Raw genomic sequence first — 23,899 nt, 5'->3', positions numbered from 1 at the left:
CCCTGGAGAAGTGGAGGTTCAGGAGCCTGGTGACCCCTCCACCTACCTGGCTAAATAGCCATCAGGATGACGGTCTGTTGGGGAGTTCATGTCCTTGGATGAAGACTTGTCTTCAGTCACGGGCCCACTGCTGGCCTCACTGTCGGCTTTTTGGCTTAGAGTGTCTGAAAACGTATCATCCCTGAAACGATGAGAATCAAGAGTGAGGGTCTTTTGCTAGACGAATGGGGACAAAAAAATAAGGGATGGCGTTTATGTATGTAAGTCTTTCTCTTACTAACGTCACTTTTTTCTTTTCACTATAAGAATAATAACGTTTCATGGCAGATAAATTGGAAAATTCCGAAATTCCCATAAAAATCACCCATAATATAACGTAACATCCAGAGACAACTACTGTTCGAATTCTAGAAAATAATCCTTCTCTGCTTTTCTTCTCCGCCTGGGATACATATCTACAAGGATGTCCACAGGTATGTACAGTATTTATACTATAGATATTTATATGTTTATGTACTTTAGATATATATGACTGTATGTCTGCATACACACACATCATATTTCTTGCATTCTGAGAGACACATTTTAACATTTTAAAACTTAGGCTCAATCAGTCACTGTATACATTTTATGTGGTATTTTTCTCTTTTCCTTGAAGAGCTGTTCATAAATTGGTGCTGCATTGTGAAATACTGCAGTCACAAAATTAAAATTACACTGTACATGGTATTTTGTAACTTGTTTCTTTCACTTAAAATTATGACCAGACGGGAAGATGTCTGTTTAAGTATTTTTTTGAAAGTAGAGCTTTCTCATCAGCAAAATTAATAAAAAGACTGAAGATGATTTTCTTTAGACTTGAAGTCAGCATCCTCTCTCTTGGGAATTTGGAATTGAAACAGCAGACAGGCACCAAGAGAAGAGCCACCACTGTTTCTGGAATCAGCAGTGCCACGTTAGCTCCTAAAGCCATCCTCCGCACAGGGTATTTTTCTAAGAACCTGAACGCTTCAGAAGGTGTGTCTCTCACTAGTCCTTGGCTCCAGACCTTCTAGGAGAGTTTGGGAAATGAGAAGCTGTTGGCCCTGAAGTGCTGTTAGCAAAGACCCATTAGTAAGGTGAAGAACTGTGCCCAGCTCAGAAATTTTTGCTCTGTAATCCCTTCTGCTCTCTTCTCACGAGACCAAAGTCATTTTAAGAACAATAGCTGCTGGGCTTCCCTGGTGGCTCAGTGGTTAAGAATCCGCCTGCCAATGCAGGGGACAAGGGTTTGAGCCCTGGTCTGGGAAGATCCCGGAAGATCCCACATGCCGCAGAGCAGCTAAGCCTATGTGCCACAACTACTGAGCCTGCTCTCCAGAGCCTGTGAGCCACAACTACTGACCCCGTGTGCCAGAACTACTGAAGCCCGCACACCTAGAGTCCATGCTCCACAGCAAGAGAAGCCACCACAGTGAGAAGCCTGTGCGCTGCAACTTCTGAATAACCCCCGCTCGCCGAAACTAGAGAAAGCCCACACGCAGCAACGAAGTCCCAATGCAGCCAATAAATAAATAAGCAAACAAATAAATAAATTTATATATATAAAAACAGTGGCTGGAGTCTTCTCTTGGGAGCGTCAGGTGATGGAAGTTGGGACTACTTACATGTCCTGCACCACTATGTACTGGTGGGGCACAAGCCCGTCGATCCCGTTGTGTCTTCCTTCCCACCAGTCCTCGGATGCGCGGTGATACAGCAGCAGGGAAGCACCCTTCTTGAAGGACAGCTCTCTGGCAGACCGCCCAACATAGTCAAACTTGGCTATTGCTTCTATTGGCTCATTTTCTACAAAGAACACACCAGAAGACGGTGAGGGCCAGGGTTCTCAGGAAGGCATGATGCACTAACTGAAAGGTCTATATGAGTCTTTAGAAATAAACAAGGTCGTTTTAATATCCAGACTGAACAAGGTAATAAAATCATCAAGACAATGAGAAAATGATGCTGTTAAAAGAGATACAGAAAAATATCCTCTTGCTGTCATCAGTTTTTCAGGCCAAGAAAAACTGAACATTAGATCTTAGTTTCCACAGCCTCTTACTAGAGATACCATGACAGTCTAATAAAAAAAATATTTAAAGCTTTGCAATATGATATATAAAATCTCTCCTTGGGTTGTAATATCTTCTGCGACAGCTCCAGTATTATCTTGACCAATATTATTTGATCAAGTTCCCTGGCAACATGTTAATACCATTTAGAACATGGAAGAATCACTATCTCAGAACATTAAGAAGTTTATGCTTTATTTGCTTATTTAAAAAAAAACCAAGTTTACAGAAATCACCACATTAAATACTATTTGAATACATTTAATTTCCTTATGTATTTTTTTTTGGCACTATCAAATCTTGAAACTACTACCAACAGTAAAGACAACTTTATTTTTTCTAGTATCAAAAACAAATTCTGGATATCACCTGCGAAACAAGCATACCTCCTCAAACGACCAGATTCAAAAATTATATCTTCTAGAGATCAAAAAATATTCAAGGGAACAATGGTGAGTGAAAAAAGCCAACCTCAAAAAGTTACATATTGCCTGATTCCATTGATATGGCATGCTTGAAATGACATAATAATTGAGATGGAGAATAGATTAGTGGTTGCCAGAGGCTGGGGTCGGGGGGAAGTAAGGAAACAGCTAAGACTATTAAAGGGTAGCACGAAGGATCCTGTGACGGAACTGTTCTTGATCTTGACTGTGGTTGTGATCACACAAATCTACACGTGTGATAAAACTGTACAGAACTAAGTAAATACATACACGAATGAGTGCATGTAAACCTGGTGAAATGTGAAAATGGTGGAGGGAGTATATCAATATCAGTTTCCTACTTGTAATATTATACTACAGTTATGTAAAACGTTACCACTGGGGCAAACTGGGAGAAGGGTGTATGGCATCTCTCTGTTGCGTTTCTTACAACTGCATGTGAATCTGCAATGACCTCAAAATTAAAAGTTGAAAAAAGCTATCAAGCTCTGGGCCTAGAATTGGAATTTCAGCTCTATTCTAATTCTGACCACAAATATTAAAGGCAAATAAGAGGACAAACTACTCAAAACAACTACAAGAGTTGCTTTTTGTGATCCAGCTTATTGCAAAAAGCCCTGAATCGGGGGCTTTACGATCCTATCTCCCCTCTCCCACCATCACCCCATCCCTGCTACCAACAACACGTGAGTAGGGCTTCCCTGGTGGCGCAGTGGTTAAGAATCTGCCTGCCAATGCAGGAGACACAGGTTCGAGCCCTGGTCTGGGAAGATCCCACATGATGCGGAGCAACTAAGCCCGCGCGCCACGACTACTGAGCCCACGTGCCACAACTACTGAAGCCTGTGAACCTAGAGCCCGTGCTCCGCAACAAGAGAAGCCACCACAATAAGCATGCGCACCACAACGAAGAGTAGCCCACACTCTCCACAACTAGAGAAGGCCCGCGCGCACCAATGAAGACCCAACGCAGCCAAAAATAAATAAAATTATAATAGGTGAGTAAACTGCTAATTAACAAGAAACAGAACAAAAAAGGGTCAGTACAAGTGGCATATGCTTAGAGAAATCTGTCTATGCAATGAACAATACCTCATTTGCTAAAAACTGAGCTTGTATCACTTTCCAAATACTCTAGAATATATGCACACGTAATAGATTAAAACCTGCCTGTCAAATATTTTGTAAGGAACTTTTATCTTCTATTTCCCTTGGTAACAAACCTTTCCATTTAAGAGTTTATTGCTTCCCAAAGTTTACTGCAATATCTTCAATATCTGTTGCACTTCTATGAAATAACTGCACAAGAAATCCTTGGATAGCCAGCTAAACTTTCTCACTTGATAAATTCAAACATCCTCTGGGATGGCAAGAGCATGAAAATCAACAACCATACTGAAAAAGCTTAGGGTTTACCTTATATGAAGGGCCTGGGTGAATTTCAGCTCTATGTTTAAAATAAAGACACACAAAAAAAGCCCCATCTTTTTGCTAGTGGATAATGTTTAAGGTGAATGATATTTCATACGGCAGAACCACAACACGATGATCTGCACACAGTATACTTCTCAGCAAAGTAGGTGTAAAAATAATTTTAAAACAATAGTTTAAGTCCTTTAATAACTGATAACTTTTAGATCGTACGTTAACACTCTGATAGTCCATCCTAAAATTATATTTTAATAAAACAATAGCAGCTTTATTAAATATCCATAAGTCTGCTCACAGAGGAGGAAACAGAACTTTTATTCAAGGAGACTGACTTTATAGTCTGTTCTAAACTTGCATGTAAAGGATAAATCCTGCTTGAACTGAAATGACAGATGCCAATTTGTTTTACCCCAGTTCCCCCTGGGGAAGGGGTCCCCAACCCCCAGGCCACGGACCAGTACCTGTTAGGAACTCGGCGGCACAGCGGGAGGTGAGCGGCAGGTGAGCGAGCAAAGCTTCATCTGTACTTACATCTTCATTGCTCGTACTACCACCTGAGCTCCGCCTCCTGTCAGCATTATGGTGAGTTGTATAATGATTTCATTATATATTATAATGTAATAATAATAGAAATAAAGTGCACAATAAATGTAATGTGCTTGAATCATCCTGAAACTATTCCCCCGCCCCTGGTCTGTGGAAAAATTGTCTTCCACGAAACCGGTCCCTGGTGCCAAAAAGGTTGGGAACCACTGCCCTGGGGGACAGAAATCAACCTGTCTGTGGTACAGGGGACACAAATAAACATCCACAGAGGAGTGAAGTCATGCCAATGAACTCATGCCAAAAAGAGCTTCGTGATATGTAGTTTGCAAATTCTTATGTGACACACCCATATGTTTAAATTGTTTTACTGAAAGAAAGTGGAAAGATAACAGCAAAACATAGCATACAACCTATGTACCTGTCAAAGGGAAAAGAAGAGAGAACTATTAATATTCTTTAATGCCATTCAGTCTTACACTGTCAACACTGGCCAAGGGCGATTTAAGACTATTTAATAGATATATACAAATTTTATCATAATTTCATCATCATGCCCTCTATGCTCATTATCTCTTTTTTTTTTTTTTTTTTTTTTTTTTTTTTTTTGCGGTACACGGGCCTCTCACTGTTGTGGCCTCTCCCGTTGCGGAGCACAGGCTCCAGACGCGCAGGCTCAGCGGCCATGGCTCACGGGCCCAGCTGCTCCGCAGCATGTGGGATCTTCCCGGACCGGGGCACGAACCCATGTCCCCTGCATCGGCAGGCGGACTCTCAACCACTGCGCCACCAGGGAAGCCCTCTTTTTGTTTTTTGAAACAACTAGCAACAAGATTATCAGACTCTGCTTATATAATTCAAATGTAAAGACGTTTTAAAAGAATGACCAGATGGATCAGACGTACACTTTACTGGTAATCCTACTACATCAACTAGTAATTCTGAGCAATTTCATTATTTTGACTCTTTCCACTCCCATGAGAGAAATTTCACAGTCAAGTGTCAATAAGCTATTTATACACATCTGAGTCTCATCATTGCAGAGCAAATCGATCTCAGGGCATGGAGACACACCATACCCCTTTCATATAGGGTTACACAGTCCTTTAAGGTCCTGCAGAGACTTTGTAGAATGCTACTGCTACCAATAACAACATTAATACGGGTGAACACGATAACTTCATTTTCCTACAAGGCAATTATAATTTTGTGCAAAGGGAAAGAAAATTCAACAAAGCTGATTTTCTGACTGCCTGGTGCTATCAAGTCTTATATTTCCATTTCTTGTAATTTTATACAAAGTGCTAGTACATCACACTACCCCTTTGGGACCTTGCTGTCCCTGACACTTTCTCTCCTAGATCTGTTACCCACTGCCCTTGCGGATGATGATTCTGTTCTGTGACAGCCTGTCTTTTGGAAACAAAAGCTACTCTCTCTAGTGATACCATGACAGAGAAAAGAAAACACAATACCTAGATGATCAAAAAGACAATCAGCACTCTAGTTAATTTAGTTACAGGACTTTCTGGCTGCGGGCAAGGGTATCTGTCCTTTGTAAGCAATGCTTTGCTCTCCAGCAAAATCAGGTGAACATGATCAAAATATTATCTCAAACACAGAGCCCTCAGCAAAGCTGCTCTTTTGTAGCCAAGAGGTAAGAACAACTGCCAGATGGTGCGGTGGTAAGACAGATGCTTGGAAAGAGAGATGGCTGGGGCTTTGTCTTGGGCTTTTCCTGCCACTGGGGCAAGCAAGGAAACACTCACAGAAGTCATCAGTGAAAAAGGAACGAATCACAAAGAAACACAGAAACTCAAGACAAAAGAATGGAGAGTGGCAGAGGGAGGGCTCAGAGACTTTCAAAAGCAATACCACAGAAATGGAAGCTCTCACTTTAGTTTCTTCTAACTTAAGTTCTAAAAATGTCAATTTATCCTACTTTTAAAAACACAGGGGCTTCCCTGGTGGCGCAGTTGAGAATCCGCCTGCCAATGCAGGGGACACAGGTTCAAGCCCTGGTCCGGGAAGATCCCACATGCCGCGGAGCAGCTAAGCCCGTGCACCACGACTACTGAGCCTGCGCTCTAGAGCCCATGAGCCACAGCTACTGAGCCTGCGTGCTGCAACTACTGAAGCCCGCATGCCTAGAGCCCGTGCTCCGCAGCAAGAGCAGCCACTGCAATGAGAAGCCCGCGCACTGCAACAAAGAGTAGCCCCCACTCTCCACAAGTAGAGAAAGCCCGTGTGCAGCAACGAAGACCCAACACAGCCAAAAATAAATAAATAAAATAAATAAATTAATATATATATTAAAAAAACACACAAATAAACTTTTTTTTTTTTTAAAGCACAGGGTAGACCTAGACACCCTGATAACCCTCCTGCTGAAATCAACTAAAAACGCTGGATTAAAAAGAAATCTTTGTAATCACATTAATTATGACTGTGAGGAATATTAAAGACCAAAAACCTGATGAATGTGGGAACCCACCAAGGTAAACAGAACACTAGAATATGTTAAGTCAGAGTTTGCCTGGAGGGACTTTTCCCTGCCTGGTTAACTTAAACTTTATTCTGCACAAAAGACTAGGTCCAGGGGCTGCCCAGTGTGGAGAATCTAAGCCCCACCAAAGGATCAAACTCTCTGTGTCACAGTGGACTTCTAGTTCTGAAATCTTCCTCCCTTCTCATTCTCCATACTTCTCCATAGATGTAACCACACCAACTTTGGACTTAAGGAAATAATCTATCTCAAGCCTTGGGAAACAAATCACCTTAGAGAATCCCAACCACGCTTCAGTCCTCTGGCAGGTTTGCAGTTTAAGTTCACACTACCTGGGTGGTCTGAAAAAATCTCAGACTAAAAATCTACTGTGGTCCCAAGCTGGTTATGCACCAGGCAGACGTATATGAAAACCCTCTCTGGAGGGGACATACCTTCAACTCAACATAAAGGAATTCCATGAAGTTCTAAGAAATAGGTAAAAAATTTATAAAACACACTGGAAATAAGATTCAATGAGCAAAGCCGACAAAAACAAATCCAGGAAGACTTCAGCTATTAGCATGATTAGACACATAATCTAAAACAATGGAAAGGATTAATATCATAAGTAAAGAGCAACTGACCAAGTAGATGTGAAAGTAAACTGAACAGAACTTGTAGAAAAAAAAATTAAAAATAAAAACACAGTGAATGGGTTTAAAGCAGATTAGTCACAGCTAAAGAGAGAATAAAAGGCTTATGCAAACAGCTAAAGAGGTACTAAGAAAAAACCGACAGCTTTATATGTTCACATTAAAAAAGTGTCAAAAAGTAATGTTAAATATTAAAGTTAAGAAGTTAGAGAGACAAAAAGATGATTACTACAGAGAAAAGTATAAAAGTTTATTGGGAGACATTAAGTAACTAGAAAGGTGTTTGTGGATTGGAAGACTGAATATTATAAAAATATCAATTTTTTTCATATTAATATATGTAGGTTCAGTGCAATGGCAGTCCAAACCTCAACAGGTTTTTAGGTTTTTTTTTTCCTTGTTTGTTTCAAGAACTTGAAAAACTGAGTTTAAAATTTAAGTGAAAAAGGCCAAGAATTGTTAAGAGGAACAAATTCAGAGGTCTTGATTTGCCAAATGTTAAGATTTATTAAAAGGTATCAAAATTAAGACAGGGGTGTAGGGATAGACAAGTGGACCCATGGAAAAGAACAGAGCCCAGAAACAGATTCATGCAGAGATGACACTTGATTTATGATAAAGGCGTGGAGCAGTAGAGAAAGGACAACTAAGGCTGGGACAGTGGGGACAACTGTGCACCCATATGGAGAAAAAAGGGAACAAATCCCTACCTCACACCATACCTCCAAATAAATTCCTGGTAGAATTAAGACCTGTGTGTGAAAAACAAAACCTGAAAGGATTTAGCAGAGGATATGGAAGAACTCCTTCATTAACCTCAGGGCACAGGATTTCTTAAAGGAGATGCAAAGTGAAACAACCATGAAGGAAAAGATTGGTAAATTCAGCGCCTTTAAAATTAAGATTCTCTGTTTGGCAAAAGATACAATAAGCACGTGAGAGACAAGCTACAGAGCAGAAGATATTTGCAAATCATATATCCAATAAAAGACCCGATCCAGACTCACAAAGAGCTCTTATGAATAAGAAAAAACCAAAGCCAAACTAAACTAAACTAAGCAAAAAAAGCCCAGAGAAACTGATAGTGGGCAAGTGGGCCCTAAATGGGCAAAAGATAGGAATTTCACAAAGAAGAAATCTAAACATACAAAAATTAGTATATCTGCATTAACCATGTTTTTCATTTTCTGTAGTGTGACCTCTGAGGCCTTGCTGCCCCTGGAGGGACTGTCCCTCCCAGGGTTAGCCAATTCCTAGGGACGGTCAACCACTCACCTGGAATGTGCTTTTCAAATGCAAACCAACCAATCCAGAGCCTATATCCCAACCACCTTCTCTCTGGGGCTCTCACACGTTGGGCCACTATCTGTCTGCCCCAATCACTTCAGAGCCAGGTACCAGACAACCAGAGACAGCCCCAGAGCCCAGTGAAGTTATTCAAACTAGGCAATCCTAACCCTGCTTACCCTGCCTCTCATGTTCCTTTCTGTGGAAACCACAATAAAAGCTCTTACCCAGTTGTTCCTCTCCCTCTGCCTCCTGACTGACCCTGGTGCTTTCCTTGGCCCCCTGAGGTGTGATGTGTCCCCTCCTCTTAGGAACTGTATCAAATTATCTTTTCAATGGCGATCATCTCCCAATCTGCTGGCCTTACCATACCTCAAATTTTCTATTAATACACTATATTTTAAAACAACATCTTCGTCAGTAATCAGAGAAATGTAAATTAAAATCACAATGAGATGCCATTACACACTGACAATATTGGCAAAGATTACAATATTTTATGAAGTCAAGTGTTGGTACTTCCCTGGTGGTCCAGTGGTAAAGAGTCCACCTTCCAATGCAGGGGACACAGGTTTGATCCCTGGTCAGAGAACTAAGATCCCACATGCTGCGGGGCAACTAAGCCCATGGGCTACAACTACTGAGCTCACGTGCCTCAATGAGACAGCCCGTGTGCCGCAAACTACAGAGCCCACGCGTTCTGGAGGCTGTGCGCCACAACTAGAGAGAGAAAACCTGCACACTACAACTAGAGAGAAGCCCCAGTGCTGCAACGAAGAGACCACACGCCGCAATGAAAGATCCCGTGTGCCTCAACGAAGATCCCGTGTGCCACAACTAAGACCTGACACAGCAAAAAAAAATAAAGGAAAAAAAAATCAAGTGTTGATGACTATGTACAACTGAAAGGCTGCGACACTGCTGGTGGGAGTGGATATCCTTACAACCATTATCAAAAATAGTTCGGCAGTACGTAGTAAAGTTGAAGACATGCTACTCCTATGTGTGTATATCCTAGAGAAACTCTACATTTGCAGTAGGATACATGTTTGAAATATTCACAGGTGCACTGTTTTTAATGACAAAAAAATAGAAAACACCTCACATATTCATCAATAATAAAATAAATACAATGGAATATAGGTAAATAAATGATTATAACTGCATGCAACAATGGATGAATTTCAGAAACATAATACTGAGTAGAAAAAAATCATGAAAAGTATATACATATGATTCCATTTATGAAACGTTAAAGAAAATAGAAAATGAAACAATAAATCACTTAAAAGTACAAACATATAGTGGTTACCCTGGAGGGGTAAAGAAGGCAATGGGTTCAGGAAAGCGCAAAGGTAATGATACCCTTTTCTTAAACTTGGTGGTGGTTCCACAAGTGTTCATTGTAATGTTATTCTTCGCACTTTACACATATGTAGTAAGTATTCTTTTGTATCTACTGAATTCTTATTATAAGCAATTCTTAAAAAATGGATATAAAGACTAATTTTATAGTAGCATGGGCACAAATGCATACCGTCTTCACTGGTGTGGGGCTCTGTACCAGCGTCCTGATCCACTTCCTCCAATGTACCGTGCTCACTGTATGGGCTGTCGCTGAGGAGCGGAAATAGAAATTCATATGAAGCTAAAGTGGAAAGCATTTCAAAGATGAACAATTGCTACTGTAAAAAAAAAAATAAGACTTTGGAATGGCAGAGGAGTTACTGGACAGCCTTTCAGTGGAATGCTGGAGCCTCTAGGATTCTCTAATGCTATGGGAGTGTATGTACCTTCACCTTTGACACATTACAAATCTGTAAAGACAAAATTAACTTGTAGGAAATTGATAGTATTACAAATAATTCTTATCCATAAAAATGAAAATTTGTTGAACTCTAGTGGAATATGATTATTGCCCCATGGATACACCAGTTTTTGCAAATTCATTGCAATATTCCCTACTGCATAAAAATGGATGGCTCTTCGGTTTCTGCTTTGAATTGATTGTAGTATCTTTTTTAACTTTTCTAGACACATGTTCATTTTTGTATCCGAGAGTCAGATTTTATCCTTTAACATTACCACTATCTCTTCTCAAATGTATGCTGATAAATGGAATGCAATGGTTACAAATACAAACCTGACATTACTGTAAAAGCCCACTTATATCGCTGGCATTGGGGAACAGGGATGACTACCATATTACTGACTTTCTGTTTAAAATGAGCGATACCCATAAAAAACACTATGTATGGGAGAAGGACATAATCAAGCACGTGTTACTGGCTGCAAGACTCTTCATTATGGGGCTTTTACCCTGTTTGTAAAAATGCAGCAACCACAAAAGTTCTAGAATACAACGCATCAAGTAATATCGACCAGACATCCACATACTTGCTCTGTGATAAAATGAACAAGACAACTTACTGACATAGCTCTGAATATTTGGAAATACCAAACATGACTGACACTGGCCTTGAAACAAATACAACTAGGAAAATAAAATTCTGAATCTCACCAGGGCTGAGTTTTATTCATTTATCTTCCCAGAGCCAAGCTTAGTCAGTATGTGCATGTAGTAAGTGCTCAAGTAAATATTTTAAAATTGAATTTCACATAAAATTGCTAGATATACTATAAAACTAGAATCTATCATGCTTTATTGTTAATGTAGCAGTACTTGTGGAAATAGTCAACTCTCAATTTTCTTAAGGCATAGGATCATACGTGGTTTAAGAATATACTGTGGTTTAAGTAAAAAATAAGTGTACTCTGAGTTATTTAGATCTTTCAGTTACTTTTTCTACTTCTACTTCATCTCCAGGAAGGCAGTGGGAAACAAAGTGTCCCGAGGAGGGTCCAGAATGAAGGACTTAGACAAATTTATTTCCAGCTTCTCCTTAGTCTGAGCTGCACAAAGCAGTTTCCGAGGTAGGCTGGGAGGCAGCTGCTGAGTGGGAAGACTCGTGTGGACTTTGGAATCAGACAAGACTTGGGCTGCGTCCAGTAACCACTAGCCATTGGACAGGCTCCTCGGCCTCTCTTAACTTACTTGGTAGAGTGGTTGTGAGGAATAAAAGAGATCATATGCACTGAGAAGCTGGCACGCGGTAGGGGCTCAAGGAGTCAAAACCACATTGATTGTATATGATTTCTTAGAAGCTAGCACTCATATATCAAACAGTGAACATAAACATTTTAGGGTTCCTTACCTTTGGGATTGTTCAATGGACTATATCCCTCATTTTTATACTTCATTGGGAGGTGACTACAATGCCATGTTAAAACATTTTTATCCCAACAATATAATAATAAATTTGCTCAAAGTGACCATAACTGGTTAGGATAACATTTATTTGTAAGAATGAAAATAAGGAAGAATGAAAACACATTTGGTTGACGGCGCTCCTTTTAAATGAGAATTTTGAAATACTTTATAGAGACTCAAAACTATTTAGGAATAAAAATAAAATCTGTCAATTCAATCAGTTATCTTTTCTTGATATAATAGTAAAAATTAACAGAGCTCTATATATCAAAATCATTCTCTACAAAAGTCATGATAGGATGGATATATCTATAAAGATGTCATGCTTGGGGAAAAGAGAGGGATGAATATGAAATTCCATAATAAGAAGCCAGTGTTGTCATGGATTTTAGTATTCTAATGTATCTCAACTGTTCTTGCTGCTGCTTCTTTTGTTTTTAAATTGGAAGCACTGGCAGCCTATAGTCAGTGTTCTTTTTCTTAATTAAGTTGATATCTGTACTTCCATAATTCTTCCAGGGGGAGAAGGACTAAAATTCTTGGACTTACCAATAGTCATCTCCAGCCATACATTTCTCATAAACAGGGCCATCCAGCTCTTTAGCATCTGGGAAAATAGTCTCATGGTGGATGATGATGGTTTTGACAATCTCATTCACATGAGCCTGGCAGGACACTTGATCCTGTATTTCTGGGACAGGCATCAACGTGGGTCCAAAGCAAATGGCCAGGTTATAAGGGTCCATCATGTTCTCATCACTGTACTGTGAAAGACTACGAAAAGAGGCAAGAAAGGAGTTAACATGAGAAAAAAAAAGAAAATCAATGTTTAATAAGATACTTCCTATTCTAAAAATACCGATCTAAAAGATTTTATTTGGTTTTTACTATTAGAATAAAATGATATTCCATCCTGCTTTAAGGTGGCTCAGCAAATTCCAAAGAAAGTAAAGCGACGTACCTTTCAACTTGGTAGAAACTGAAAGGGGAACATAAATCCTGTTTGCTTAAGTGGTATTTTTTAAAGCCACAAGGGAGTTTAAGATAATCTCTACTACAGTGGAGACAAGGATCAAGTAAATGAGTTTCATTTGTAAACATTACTGTCCGGCTGTAAATGCCGCTCAAGTGAATCTGGGAGGAGCAGCAGTGATCTCTATAAAGCTTTACGGAGATCTTTGAAATTGTTCTCCAACGAACCGAAAACATCTCAGATTTCAGTTTTTTCCCATAAATCTTGAGGAGAGTCTGGAGGAAAACAAATCCCCTTTTCTTTGTACCCGCTGAGAGAAAGCAAGCAACTCCAGGCTTTGTAATTTGCTTTCGGGTAAGACTACCAGCACTAGGTGACAACCAGTATCATAAAACACACAAGTGCAGGAGAAGGGGAAAAGAATCCTCAATTCTTGCATTCCACTTAAAGCTGGTAAGCCACAAACTCTGAGGAGATTTCCAGTTGCCTAGTACTAATTTCTAAATCCAATCCAATGGCTATTTGTGAGATATTTCCCACAGGTGACTGAAAATAAGCCAGCTCTTTACTGCTATGCCTCGTAACACACGGGCAAGGTACTGCTCCAGGGAGAATCCAGAGAATCTATCTTTCAGTGTATAGAATGTCAACATTGAAAGGAAATGTAAAATCCAGGTGAACAGATGACAAATGGAAGGAGAGAAAAAGAGACTCTATATTTGTGAGATGTTGACAGACACAAAGAAACTGAGATACCATGTGACATGCTACGTTACCCTGTTTTGGAAATAAGATAGCCTAGAAAGTGGAAAATACAAAAGCATGATTTCCACAGGTAACATATGTCTTTCTCTTCTGCCATTTCTCAAACATAAAATCTTAAAAACAGTTCACAAATAACAGCCAATGATCATGTTACAGATCATCTTGAAAATGAATGCAGGAAGGAAAAGTGAGATTCAGAATAAGAATGGTCTAATTTTCAAAAGACCCACTTAAGCTCAATGGGGAGAGTCACCGTCTTTCTGGGTCTTTAATTTTGTGCTGGCTTGAAGAGCAAAAACTTGACATAAAAATGTTACATACATGTTTTGATTTTACAATTGAAAGAGAATAGTTTCTTTTCCCAAAATTCCTGTCCCGAGCATCCTATCCTAGAGGCTGGGCCTTGCCTCTGCATGAAGGCAGATGCAGGGGACCAAGGGGCATCTTTGGGCAGAAATGCTGGAAGCAATGCCAATCGTCTGACGAATGGCACGGTGGCCCATTCTCTTGAGATACACGGTGAATTAGATTCAGGTTTTGAGAACTTTCTTGGTTCATGGTCAGTCTGCTTTCCTAATCCACTGTGGTTTATTCGTTCACAGTTGGTTTCGCTCAGGTGTGTCAGGAAAATTTGGTAGGGACAGCATGGAGAGGACCAGCAGGGATGCAAGATGCTCCATGTTGGGGAAGGAGAGGCACATGCAATCTTCAGATTTTTACAATTGCCTGGGTGACTTGGCTTATTTAAAGGTAAAAATTTACAGGATGTATTTAACCTAAACTAGATTATACCCATCTCTCTAGATACTGCTAATTTCCAGGGGTGACTTCTGTACAAATGTCATTTGTGAATGCTTTAGCTCCATTCTGTATGGTTCCTTGCCAGCATTTCCCTATTTTAGGATACTTGGCTTGCAGGGGGTCAGCCTGAATGGGTATGACTTCAGGAAGAGTTAGCAGGGTTGTAATAAATCCCCATGGCTTTTAAGAACTTAAAACTTCCAGTGAAATAGAGAAGAGAAAATATCCTAATTTTAAGAAGGGAGAATTCATGCTGGAGTGAGAAAGCATTTGCCCAAGCTTACTCTGCCTGGATTTTAAATTTCCAGTTATTTAACTGAAACACTGAAGTGCAAGGGGGCTCTTAGATAGGACCTGGGGAAGATGTTCTTATAATGGAGCCCATGTATCTACAAGTGACACAACTGAAAATCAAGTTGCCTAAATTAAAAGAGTAAAGATTCCTTGAAAATAATGCAGTGAGTTTTAAGATTTCTGTTACATTGTTTTAGAGAATGTTTTAGAAATATCATCTTTTTGACAAGGTCTCATTACACTGAATTTGCAGAAAATTCTTTTTTGGATTTGTGTATAAATCTCACCTACACTTTCCCTCCTTCCCTGACTACAACTTTAAAAATCACAGAAATTTTCTGCAGTGAGCAGGTGGTTTACATCATTTTAACAAAACATTCATGACATTGGCTTTGGATGGAAGTTGGAAAAACAGGTAATTCACTGAAAAGTGCTCTTTTTAGTAATACTTGTATATTTTTGCAATTATGGCCACAGTTTCTGCATCTGGTGACAAGGCTTATTTAAGGTATGTCATACAATGACTTTGATCTGCTGAGGAAAAATGCACCTTCAGTCTCTATTCAATCATTTCCTCTTCAACTCTGCTGATAAATGGAACCCAACGCACATGTTACAGAATCCAAGAACAAAGAACTCAGAGGGGTGCAAATGGAATTAAGATGAGCATTTTGGCAGAGAATTATGGTACTTACTGATTGAGGAAGGCAAAGAGGTACCTCATCACTATAAGGACCGACCTGGGCAAGGTCAGGAGGAGTTTGCGGATGTGAAGCGCCCTCTCATAGAGATTATCTATTCCTATAGACAGAAGAGCACATGATCAGGATGCTTTCACTGGCCACATTTAAAGCAGAACACTCTAGCACCCAAATTTCAGGTACATATCTGAACATAAGCAATACTTTGCCTTTGGGTGAGATGCAGTCGTAACCAATAAAGCAAATAAGTGATCAGCTTGGGTGTACCACCATTTCCGAGGGTGTCTCCTCTGACCCATCACTGTTTTCTGATGTCCATGGTCTTGGCCTTTAGCAACTTAGAGTCTTCTGAATTTAAAAATCATTTTTCACCTGCTGCTATTTCTACATTTTGCATCTGATATGGTTTAAACTCCTTTTTGCTGCATATTAACTCAGGTGACTTTTTTGGGACATGACACCTCTCCCTCTCCATGATTCATTAATTCATCATATATTTGTCTTTTACTATTATTCACGCAATGTGCCAGGTTTTGAATCTCCTCTTCCTCAAAACTATCCGAATATTTTATTTATATGACCTTTTACCTTGTATTATTTCATCAAATTTTAAAAATATTTTAGGAGAGCCTCCTAGGTTTCAAGCACTAAGTTAGGCATTGGAAATACCTTAGTGATATGATTCCTGCTCTCACAGAACTTTTGCCCTGGTGTTTATAGTAATGTATTTCCTTATCCTGTTTTCCCTGTGGGATGGTGAGCTCCCTGAACAGAAGGTGACCTTGGACTTCATAGTATTATTTTACCTCTTTATTAGGAATATAAATTGTCCTAAGCTTCTCAATACTAAAGTGTTGTGAATAACAGCAAAAAGGTTAGTGCTAATAGTCCATTTTCTGTATACTGGTCTACACTTTACAACGCATTTTCACATCTGTTATCTAATTTAATGCAAAAAACAATACAGTGGAGTAGGCAGGGCAAGCACTTAGCATCGCCACTCACTGGGCTAGCAAAATGAGCACTGGGTAAGTGGCTTACCCAAGGTCAGCTGGCTAGAAAGGTGGAACTAGAATTAGAAACTGTTTTCTATTTCATAAGTCTGGCTATCTTTCTTGGATTTCAAAGTACCTTTATAAAGTATAACGTTTTAAAAAAATTAATTATTTATTTTTGGCTGTGTTGTGTCTCAGCTGCTGCGCGGGCTTTTCTCTAGTTGCAGCGAGCAGGGGCTACTCTTCGTTGCGGTGCACAGGCTTCTCATTGCAGTGGCTCCTCTTGCTGTGGAGCACGGGCTCTAGGGGCACAGGCTTCAGTAGTTGTGGCTCCCGGGGTCTAGAGCACAGGCTCAGTAGTTGTGGCACACGGGCTTAGTTGCTCCGTGGCATGTGGGATCTTCCTGGACCAGGGATCGAACCCGTGTCCCCTGCACTGGCAGGTGGATTCTCAACCACTGTGCCACCAGGGAAGTCCCTATAAAGTATAACTTCGAAGATATCCAATAAACATACATTTGAGAAAAATATTTCAGAGACTATTTCAAAAACATTTTGAAGCTTACAATGATTTAATGTTACTACACTGTTCTTAATTGCTCTTGAGATAATCATATATCCTACTTGAAAGTCTCAGGCCTCAAGCTTCTACCACTACAGCCAATTGATTCTCCTCCCACTTCTCAGGTTTTTGGACCCTCTCCCATCCATGAATGTGGTTATCCTTTAAGGATCTCTACTTGGTTCTCTTCCATGGCAACCTCATCCAGTCTCAAGGTTAGGACCATCACGTCTATGAAGACGGTATCTTTGCTTCATTTTTCTCCCTTGTCTGGGACATAAGTCCTGTTGTTTTTACCACTGAATATCTCACTGCTAACTTCCTAACTGAAGTCTTTATTATTTCTAACTTGGACCATCATAATACTCTCCTAACTCAAGTTTCCCTTTCTAATTCCTCTTAAACCAGCAGTTCTTCACCTTGACTTGGAATCACTTAGGAAGATTTTATTAAAAGGCTGATGCCTGAGATTCTTTTATGCGGCCAAGGTTGAGAACCACTGCCTGAATTACTCACGCCAAGCCTCATTTCCCTGGAATCTTGAGTGCTGACTCCAGCTGCTTTCCACTTATTATCAAACCACCACGTTAATAAGGTATTTTATTTTTTCATTTATTTTCCACGGGTGAAAAGATGGGGAAAAAAATATTAGAAATATTCTCACTTAACCACTGAGGAGTTTGCAAAACAACAAATAGTTTATCAGGATTCCTGGGAAAAATCACTTTCATTCCCAACTTTGAGTATGCTGTAGCTGGAACTGTAGCTAACACCTTTGAGAAAATGGATTTCAGAAACTCTCAAAAAAATGTAAGTCAACACTCTATGACATAAATCACAGTAAGATCCTTTCTGACTCACCTCCTAGAGGAATGGAAATAAAAACAAAAATGGGACCTAATGAAACTTAAAAAAGCTTCTGCACAGCAAAGGAAACCATAAACAAGATGAAAAGACAACCCTCAGAATGGGAGAAAATATTTGCAAACGAAGCAACTGACAAAGGATTAATCTCCAAAAGATACAGGCAGCTCATGCAGCTCAGTGTCAAAAAAACAACCCAATCCAAAAATGGGCAGAAGACCTAAACAGACATTTCTCCAAAGAAGATGTACAGATTGCCAACAAACACATGAAAGGATGCTCAACATCACTAATCATTAGAGAAATGCAAATCAAAACTACAATGAGGCATCACCTCACACCAGTCAGAATGGCCATCATTAAAAAAATCTAGAAACAATAAATGCTGGAGAGGGTGTGGAGAAAAGGGAACCCTCTTGCACTGTTGGTAGGAATGTCAATTGATACAGCCACTATGGAGAACAGTATGGAGGTTCCTTAAAAAACTAAAAATAGAACTACCATATGACCCAGCAATCCCACTACTGGGCATATACCCTGAGAAAACCATAATTCAAAAAGAGTCATGTACCACAATGTTCACTGCAGCTCTATTTACAATAGCCAGGACATGGAAGCAACCTAAGTGTCCATCGACAGATGAATGGATAAAGAAGATGTGGCACATATATACAATGGAATATTACTCAACCATAAAAAGAAATGAAATTGAGTTATTTGTAGTGAGGTAGTGATGTAGTGATGGACCTAGAGTCTGTCATACAGAGTGAAGTAAGTCAGAAAGAGGAAAGCAAATACCGTATGCTAACACATATATATGGAATCTAAAAAAAAAAAAAAAGGTTCTGAAGAACCTAGGGGCAGAACAGGAATAAAGACGCAGACATAGAGAATGGACTTGAGGACACAGGGATGGGGAAGGGTAAGCTGGGACGAAGTGAGAGAGTGGCATGGACATATATACACTACCAAACGTAAAATAGATAGCTAGTGGGAAGCAGCCGCATAGCACAGGGAGATCAGCTCGGTGCTTCGTGACCACTTAGAGGGGTGGGATAGGGAGGGTGGGAGAGAGATGCAAGAGGGAGGGGATATGGGGATATATGTATATGTATAGCTGATTCACTTTGTTATACAGCAGAAACTAACGCAACATTGTAAAGATATTATACTCCAATAAAGATGTTAAAAAAAAAGCATAAAAAAAAAGAATGTAAGTCAAACACAAGGACCTACTGTAGAGCATAGGGAACTATATTCAATATCTTGTAATAAACCATAATGGAAAAGAATCTGAAAAAGAAATAACCGAATCACTTTGCTGTACACCTGAAACTAATGCAATATTGTAAATCAACTATACTTCGATAAAAAATAAAGAGAAAAAAGAATGTAAGTCAAACATTATCATCCAATGAACATTTTTGTAACACAAGTTTTCAACATAAACCTATAACTAATAGTGTAATTTCAGTAATATTGAAGTAAAACATTTATATTCTGTTTTATTTGTAAAGTATTTCAAAATGGACAAAATTACAATACTACGAACAAGGTCAGTGTCACATCTATCAAGTATAAGCACTTTGTTTAATATACTTTCCAGACAATGGTCTTGACTTTTTTCTGAAAAGGGAATGAGACTTTAAAAGAAGTTGTTAAACAGGTGCGTAAGTTTACTAAGGTCACAAAAACTCAGTAATCAAGTTATCAACATTTCCACCTAATTCAGTCTCAAGAGTGTCAGTAGGACCAAAACATGTCCCAGGGAAATTGGTTTATCTTTCATGACAACTTCATGGGACACCTGAAGAACCCACATCGTACGGAGAGGGAAGATGAAATACCCACAGATGATTTGCAAGGCATTGAGAGTTTGGTGGAGTGAATTTTGCATCTATAAATGCTATATAGGTTTAGGCATAATTGGATTATTGTTTCATATCTGAAATTAACTGGTTAAAAGTTTATTATCTAAGATAACTGACTTTTTAAAGTATGACTCTTGTTGCTGCTTTAAGTTAAAGATAAAAAGATGATTTAGCATGCTTGTATATAGAAAGACTATCTCAAGAAACAAAAGAAAACTCTCAAAGGTGACATTATACAGATTATGACCCATTATTAAAAGTAAACATTGAGATTATCATCTATTCCTTTGGTCATTAAAAAATTGAATAATTTTATCTCATACCTCAAGCCAAATAATTACAACGTTTAATATATATCTGTAAATATTAAATTGTAAAAAGGAACTGTCCCATTAATGGGCCCCCTGATTGGCAATACCCTTTACTCTCTTCCAACCACATATAAAGTCATATAGGGGTTATGATTAAGAACAAAGTAGCAAAAAAGTTTTACTATTGTTTACAGAAGATCTGGAGTGTTTCAAGAGTTAAGTCTACTGATTCTCCAACTAGCCCTCAGTTTAAGATTAAGGTCAACTATCAGGGAGAGGGTTTTAGCATCTTAAAGCTAGTTTTGGGGTCCTAGAGTTAAAGCACAAAAGGAAAGGAAAGAATGCAAAAGGAACCACTCAATGTAGTATTCATCTTTAATATTTGTCAAATTCCATAGGGGGCCTGTCATTTTTAGGCTAGAAGAGAATACAGGTATTACTTCCAAGAGGCTTCATCTTAATTCAAGATCCTATTGTTTCTATTTCTGAGTTTTAAACTCAGTTCCCCTGCTCCTTAAAGGCAGTTTTGTTTTTGTTTTTTTTTTACTTAAAAAGAATTGGGGAACAGATATTTACATACCAATTTCATAGTAGCATTATTCATAACAATCAAGAGGTGGAAATAACCCAAATGTCCATTGATGGATGAGTGGATAAACAAAATGTGGTATGTACACACAATGAAATATTATTCAGCCTTATAAAGGAAGGAAATTCTAATATATGCTACAACAAGGATAAACCTTGAAGATGCTATGCTAAGTGAAGTCAGACACAAAAAGCCATACATAAATACTGTATAATTCCACTTATATGAGGTCCCTAGAGTAGTCAAATTCCTAGAGACAGAAAGTAGAATGGTGGTTGTCAGAAGCTAGAGGGAGGGAGGAGTTTAATGGGTAGAGTCTGAGTACAGCATGATAAGAAAAATTCTGGAGATGGATGGTGGTAACAGTTGCAAAACAGTGTGAATGTATTTAATGCCACTGAACTGTACATTTAACAATGATTAAAATGGTAAATTTTACATTATGTCTCTTTTACTGCAATAAAAAAAAGAATGGCAGAGGGGTGCTCTGTGAGATGCAAAGGAAGATTTCAGGAGAGGAAAGCAAGAGGAATATAAAAAAGTGACACCAAGAAGACTAAATAAAATCATGTGAGGCAGGCATTCATAAACAAAAGCAAAACAGAATTGCTGGCATTCCTGAAGTAGGAGCAAATCAACGGCTCCCAAAGGCCAGACCATGACGGCTGTGAGCAGGACTCAGATGTTACCTGGCTGGCTGCTTAACAGGCTTGCGGCACGCATCCTACAGGAATCGCACTCTTGTGTAAATGACTCATTAACTTTCCTGAGTCCAGTTAGCGGGTCAAAATTTATGGTTGCTACAGATACTCTGATTAACGTGCATTCCCCCCTGGCTCTGAGTGTGGCAATACATGGTCTTTCACAATTTTATGCTGCATGAAAAGATGGGTGTTTTCTTCTCAGAAAAGTCATCAGTGAGGAAAATCAGTATTTCATCTGGATTTCTTTTATGACGGCCTCTGTTTCCGCGTTTCAGCATCTCATGTAATTAGGTAAAAGTGGCATTCATCCAATTTCGGTCACATGCTCAAAGCTCCCTAGGCTAATTTATGTTCTTTCCCTAGCATTGCAAGGTTCCCATGTCAGGATGCTAACTTCACAGCATGGGGGTTTGACACGTCTATGTAAACGTGCGTGGAAAATTCACCACCAAACACAAGTGGATTCAGAAAACGACAAAAAGTTCAAATGGCCATTCCTCTGAAAATATCAGTTCTTCTGTGGCACTACCTGTAAAAGTGTTTGTCAGAAAACAAGTAAGATAACACAAGATGCAAATTTATCCTTAAGTATAAAGACAGGGAAGGAAATTCCTTGATGGCCATATTTAGAAATGGCTTATGTAAGAGCAGGTACACAAATATTTCTGAGCTCCATAACCCAACAAGCAGTAATCAAGGGGAATTTAACAGTTCCAGGGTATTTTTAGGTTCAGTGTTAGATTCTAATAATGTCAGGGTATCAATCAGTTGTGTGTAATAGTGTATGTGTGCGAATGAAAGGAAAAGAAAAACAGATGTTCTCGTACATGTGGATGGATCCTAGCTTAGCCTTGAGATGAGTTACCAGCTGTTCTTCCAGGTAAGAAATGAACTGCTTGTAAATCTCTCTAATTAACCATTAATAGATTTGGATTCTGTGAATTGAGCCACTGTGCTCTTTCCTAGTTAACTAGCAACACTGTAGATATAAATATATAATGTCTCTCCTTCTGCTGAATTACCATATTGAAGTTAGTGAAGAAACTGAGTCTTAGCCTAGGAAACCTTACCTGTTCAGTTCCAATACTAAGCCTATTAAACATTTTTAAGGAGAAAAGGAATCTTTGAGAAAATCATTATAAGGCATGAAACAAATTATATAGAGTTCAGAGAGAGAACTACCATGTATGGCAGTAAAGCCAAAAGAATTTTTAGCAACAAAAACACACACTGGAGCGCCAGGAAAAGAGTTCAAAAGATTTTTACATAAAACGATCAGATATGGGCAAACCAATTTATGTACCAAGAGGTTCATCATGGCATTTTTGTATAATTACAAAATCACTGGAAACAACCTAAATTTCTAAAACTAGGGGATTTGTTAAATAAAAACCATTACATGGACACTAAAAACTATGTTTTGAAAAATACTTAGTGATGTGGGAAAATGTTAATAACATCATTAAATTTAAAAAGTTTAAAAAAGCAAATATGTTATAATTTTTAATAACAGATTTATTGAGATACAATTCACGTATTTGAAGTGTATAACTCAATGGTCTTTAGTACACTCAGAATTGAGCAACCGTAACTTCAGTCAACACTTTCATCATCTCTAAAAGAAATCTTACATTCACTAGCAGTCATTTGGTATAATACAGTTTTTATCAAAAGTATGTAGTTGTGGTATAGCTACATAATGGAATACTATTTGACAATTTAAAAAAGTGCTGACACATGCTACAACATGGATGAACCTTGAAAACATGCTAAATGAATTAATCCAGTCACAAAAGACCACATATTGTATAATTCCATTTATATGAAATGGCCAGAATAGGTAAATATAGAGAAAGTAGATTAGTGGTTGTCTAGCGCCGAGGTTGTTGGTGGTTTTGAGTAAATGGGAAGTGTCTGCTAATTGGGATTTCTTTTTGGAGTCAGGAAAGCGTTCTAACTAAAATTGATTGTGGTGATTTTCATAATCCTGTGAATATACTAAAACCACTGAATTGCAAACGTTAATGGATAAATTGTATGGTATGAGAATTGTGTCTCAATAAGCTGCTTTAAAAAGTACATATATATATATATATATATATATATATATATATATAAATCTGGGGAGATATTTAAAAGGTTAATATTATCTTTGTGCAGAAGAATTATAGATGATTTGTTTTACTTAGTTTCTAATTTTCTATAGTAATCACATATTAGTTGCATATTAAACAATTATTCTTAAAAAGCACTGATT

At 38.7% G+C, this 23,899-nt stretch overlaps 1 protein-coding gene across 2 annotated transcripts in view; it reads right to left on the bottom strand.

The window, feature by feature from the left end:
• SRGAP1 (SLIT-ROBO Rho GTPase activating protein 1) overlaps window positions 1-23,899 on the bottom strand; it is a gene marked incomplete at both ends in the record, with an annotated part of 273,306 nt that overhangs the window by 5,546 nt on the left and 243,861 nt on the right. For both annotated transcript variants that reach the window (XM_082851178.1, XM_082851179.1), the window contains 5 exons: window positions 47-181; window positions 1,647-1,827; window positions 10,479-10,558; window positions 12,762-12,986; window positions 15,741-15,846. In XM_082851178.1, coding sequence (XP_082707304.1) covers window positions 47-181; window positions 1,647-1,827; window positions 10,479-10,558; window positions 12,762-12,986; window positions 15,741-15,846 — 727 coding nt within the window. The remainder of the gene's footprint in view (window positions 1-46; window positions 182-1,646; window positions 1,828-10,478; window positions 10,559-12,761; window positions 12,987-15,740; window positions 15,847-23,899) is intronic.

Source organism: Leucopleurus acutus, assembly GCF_964270905.1.
Source record: "Leucopleurus acutus genome assembly, chromosome: 11".
In the NCBI taxonomy this organism is placed as follows: domain Eukaryota; kingdom Metazoa; phylum Chordata; class Mammalia; order Artiodactyla; family Delphinidae; genus Leucopleurus; species Leucopleurus acutus.
Note: the sequence above shows the minus strand (reverse complement) of the source record. Positions and strands in the feature narration are given on the sequence as shown.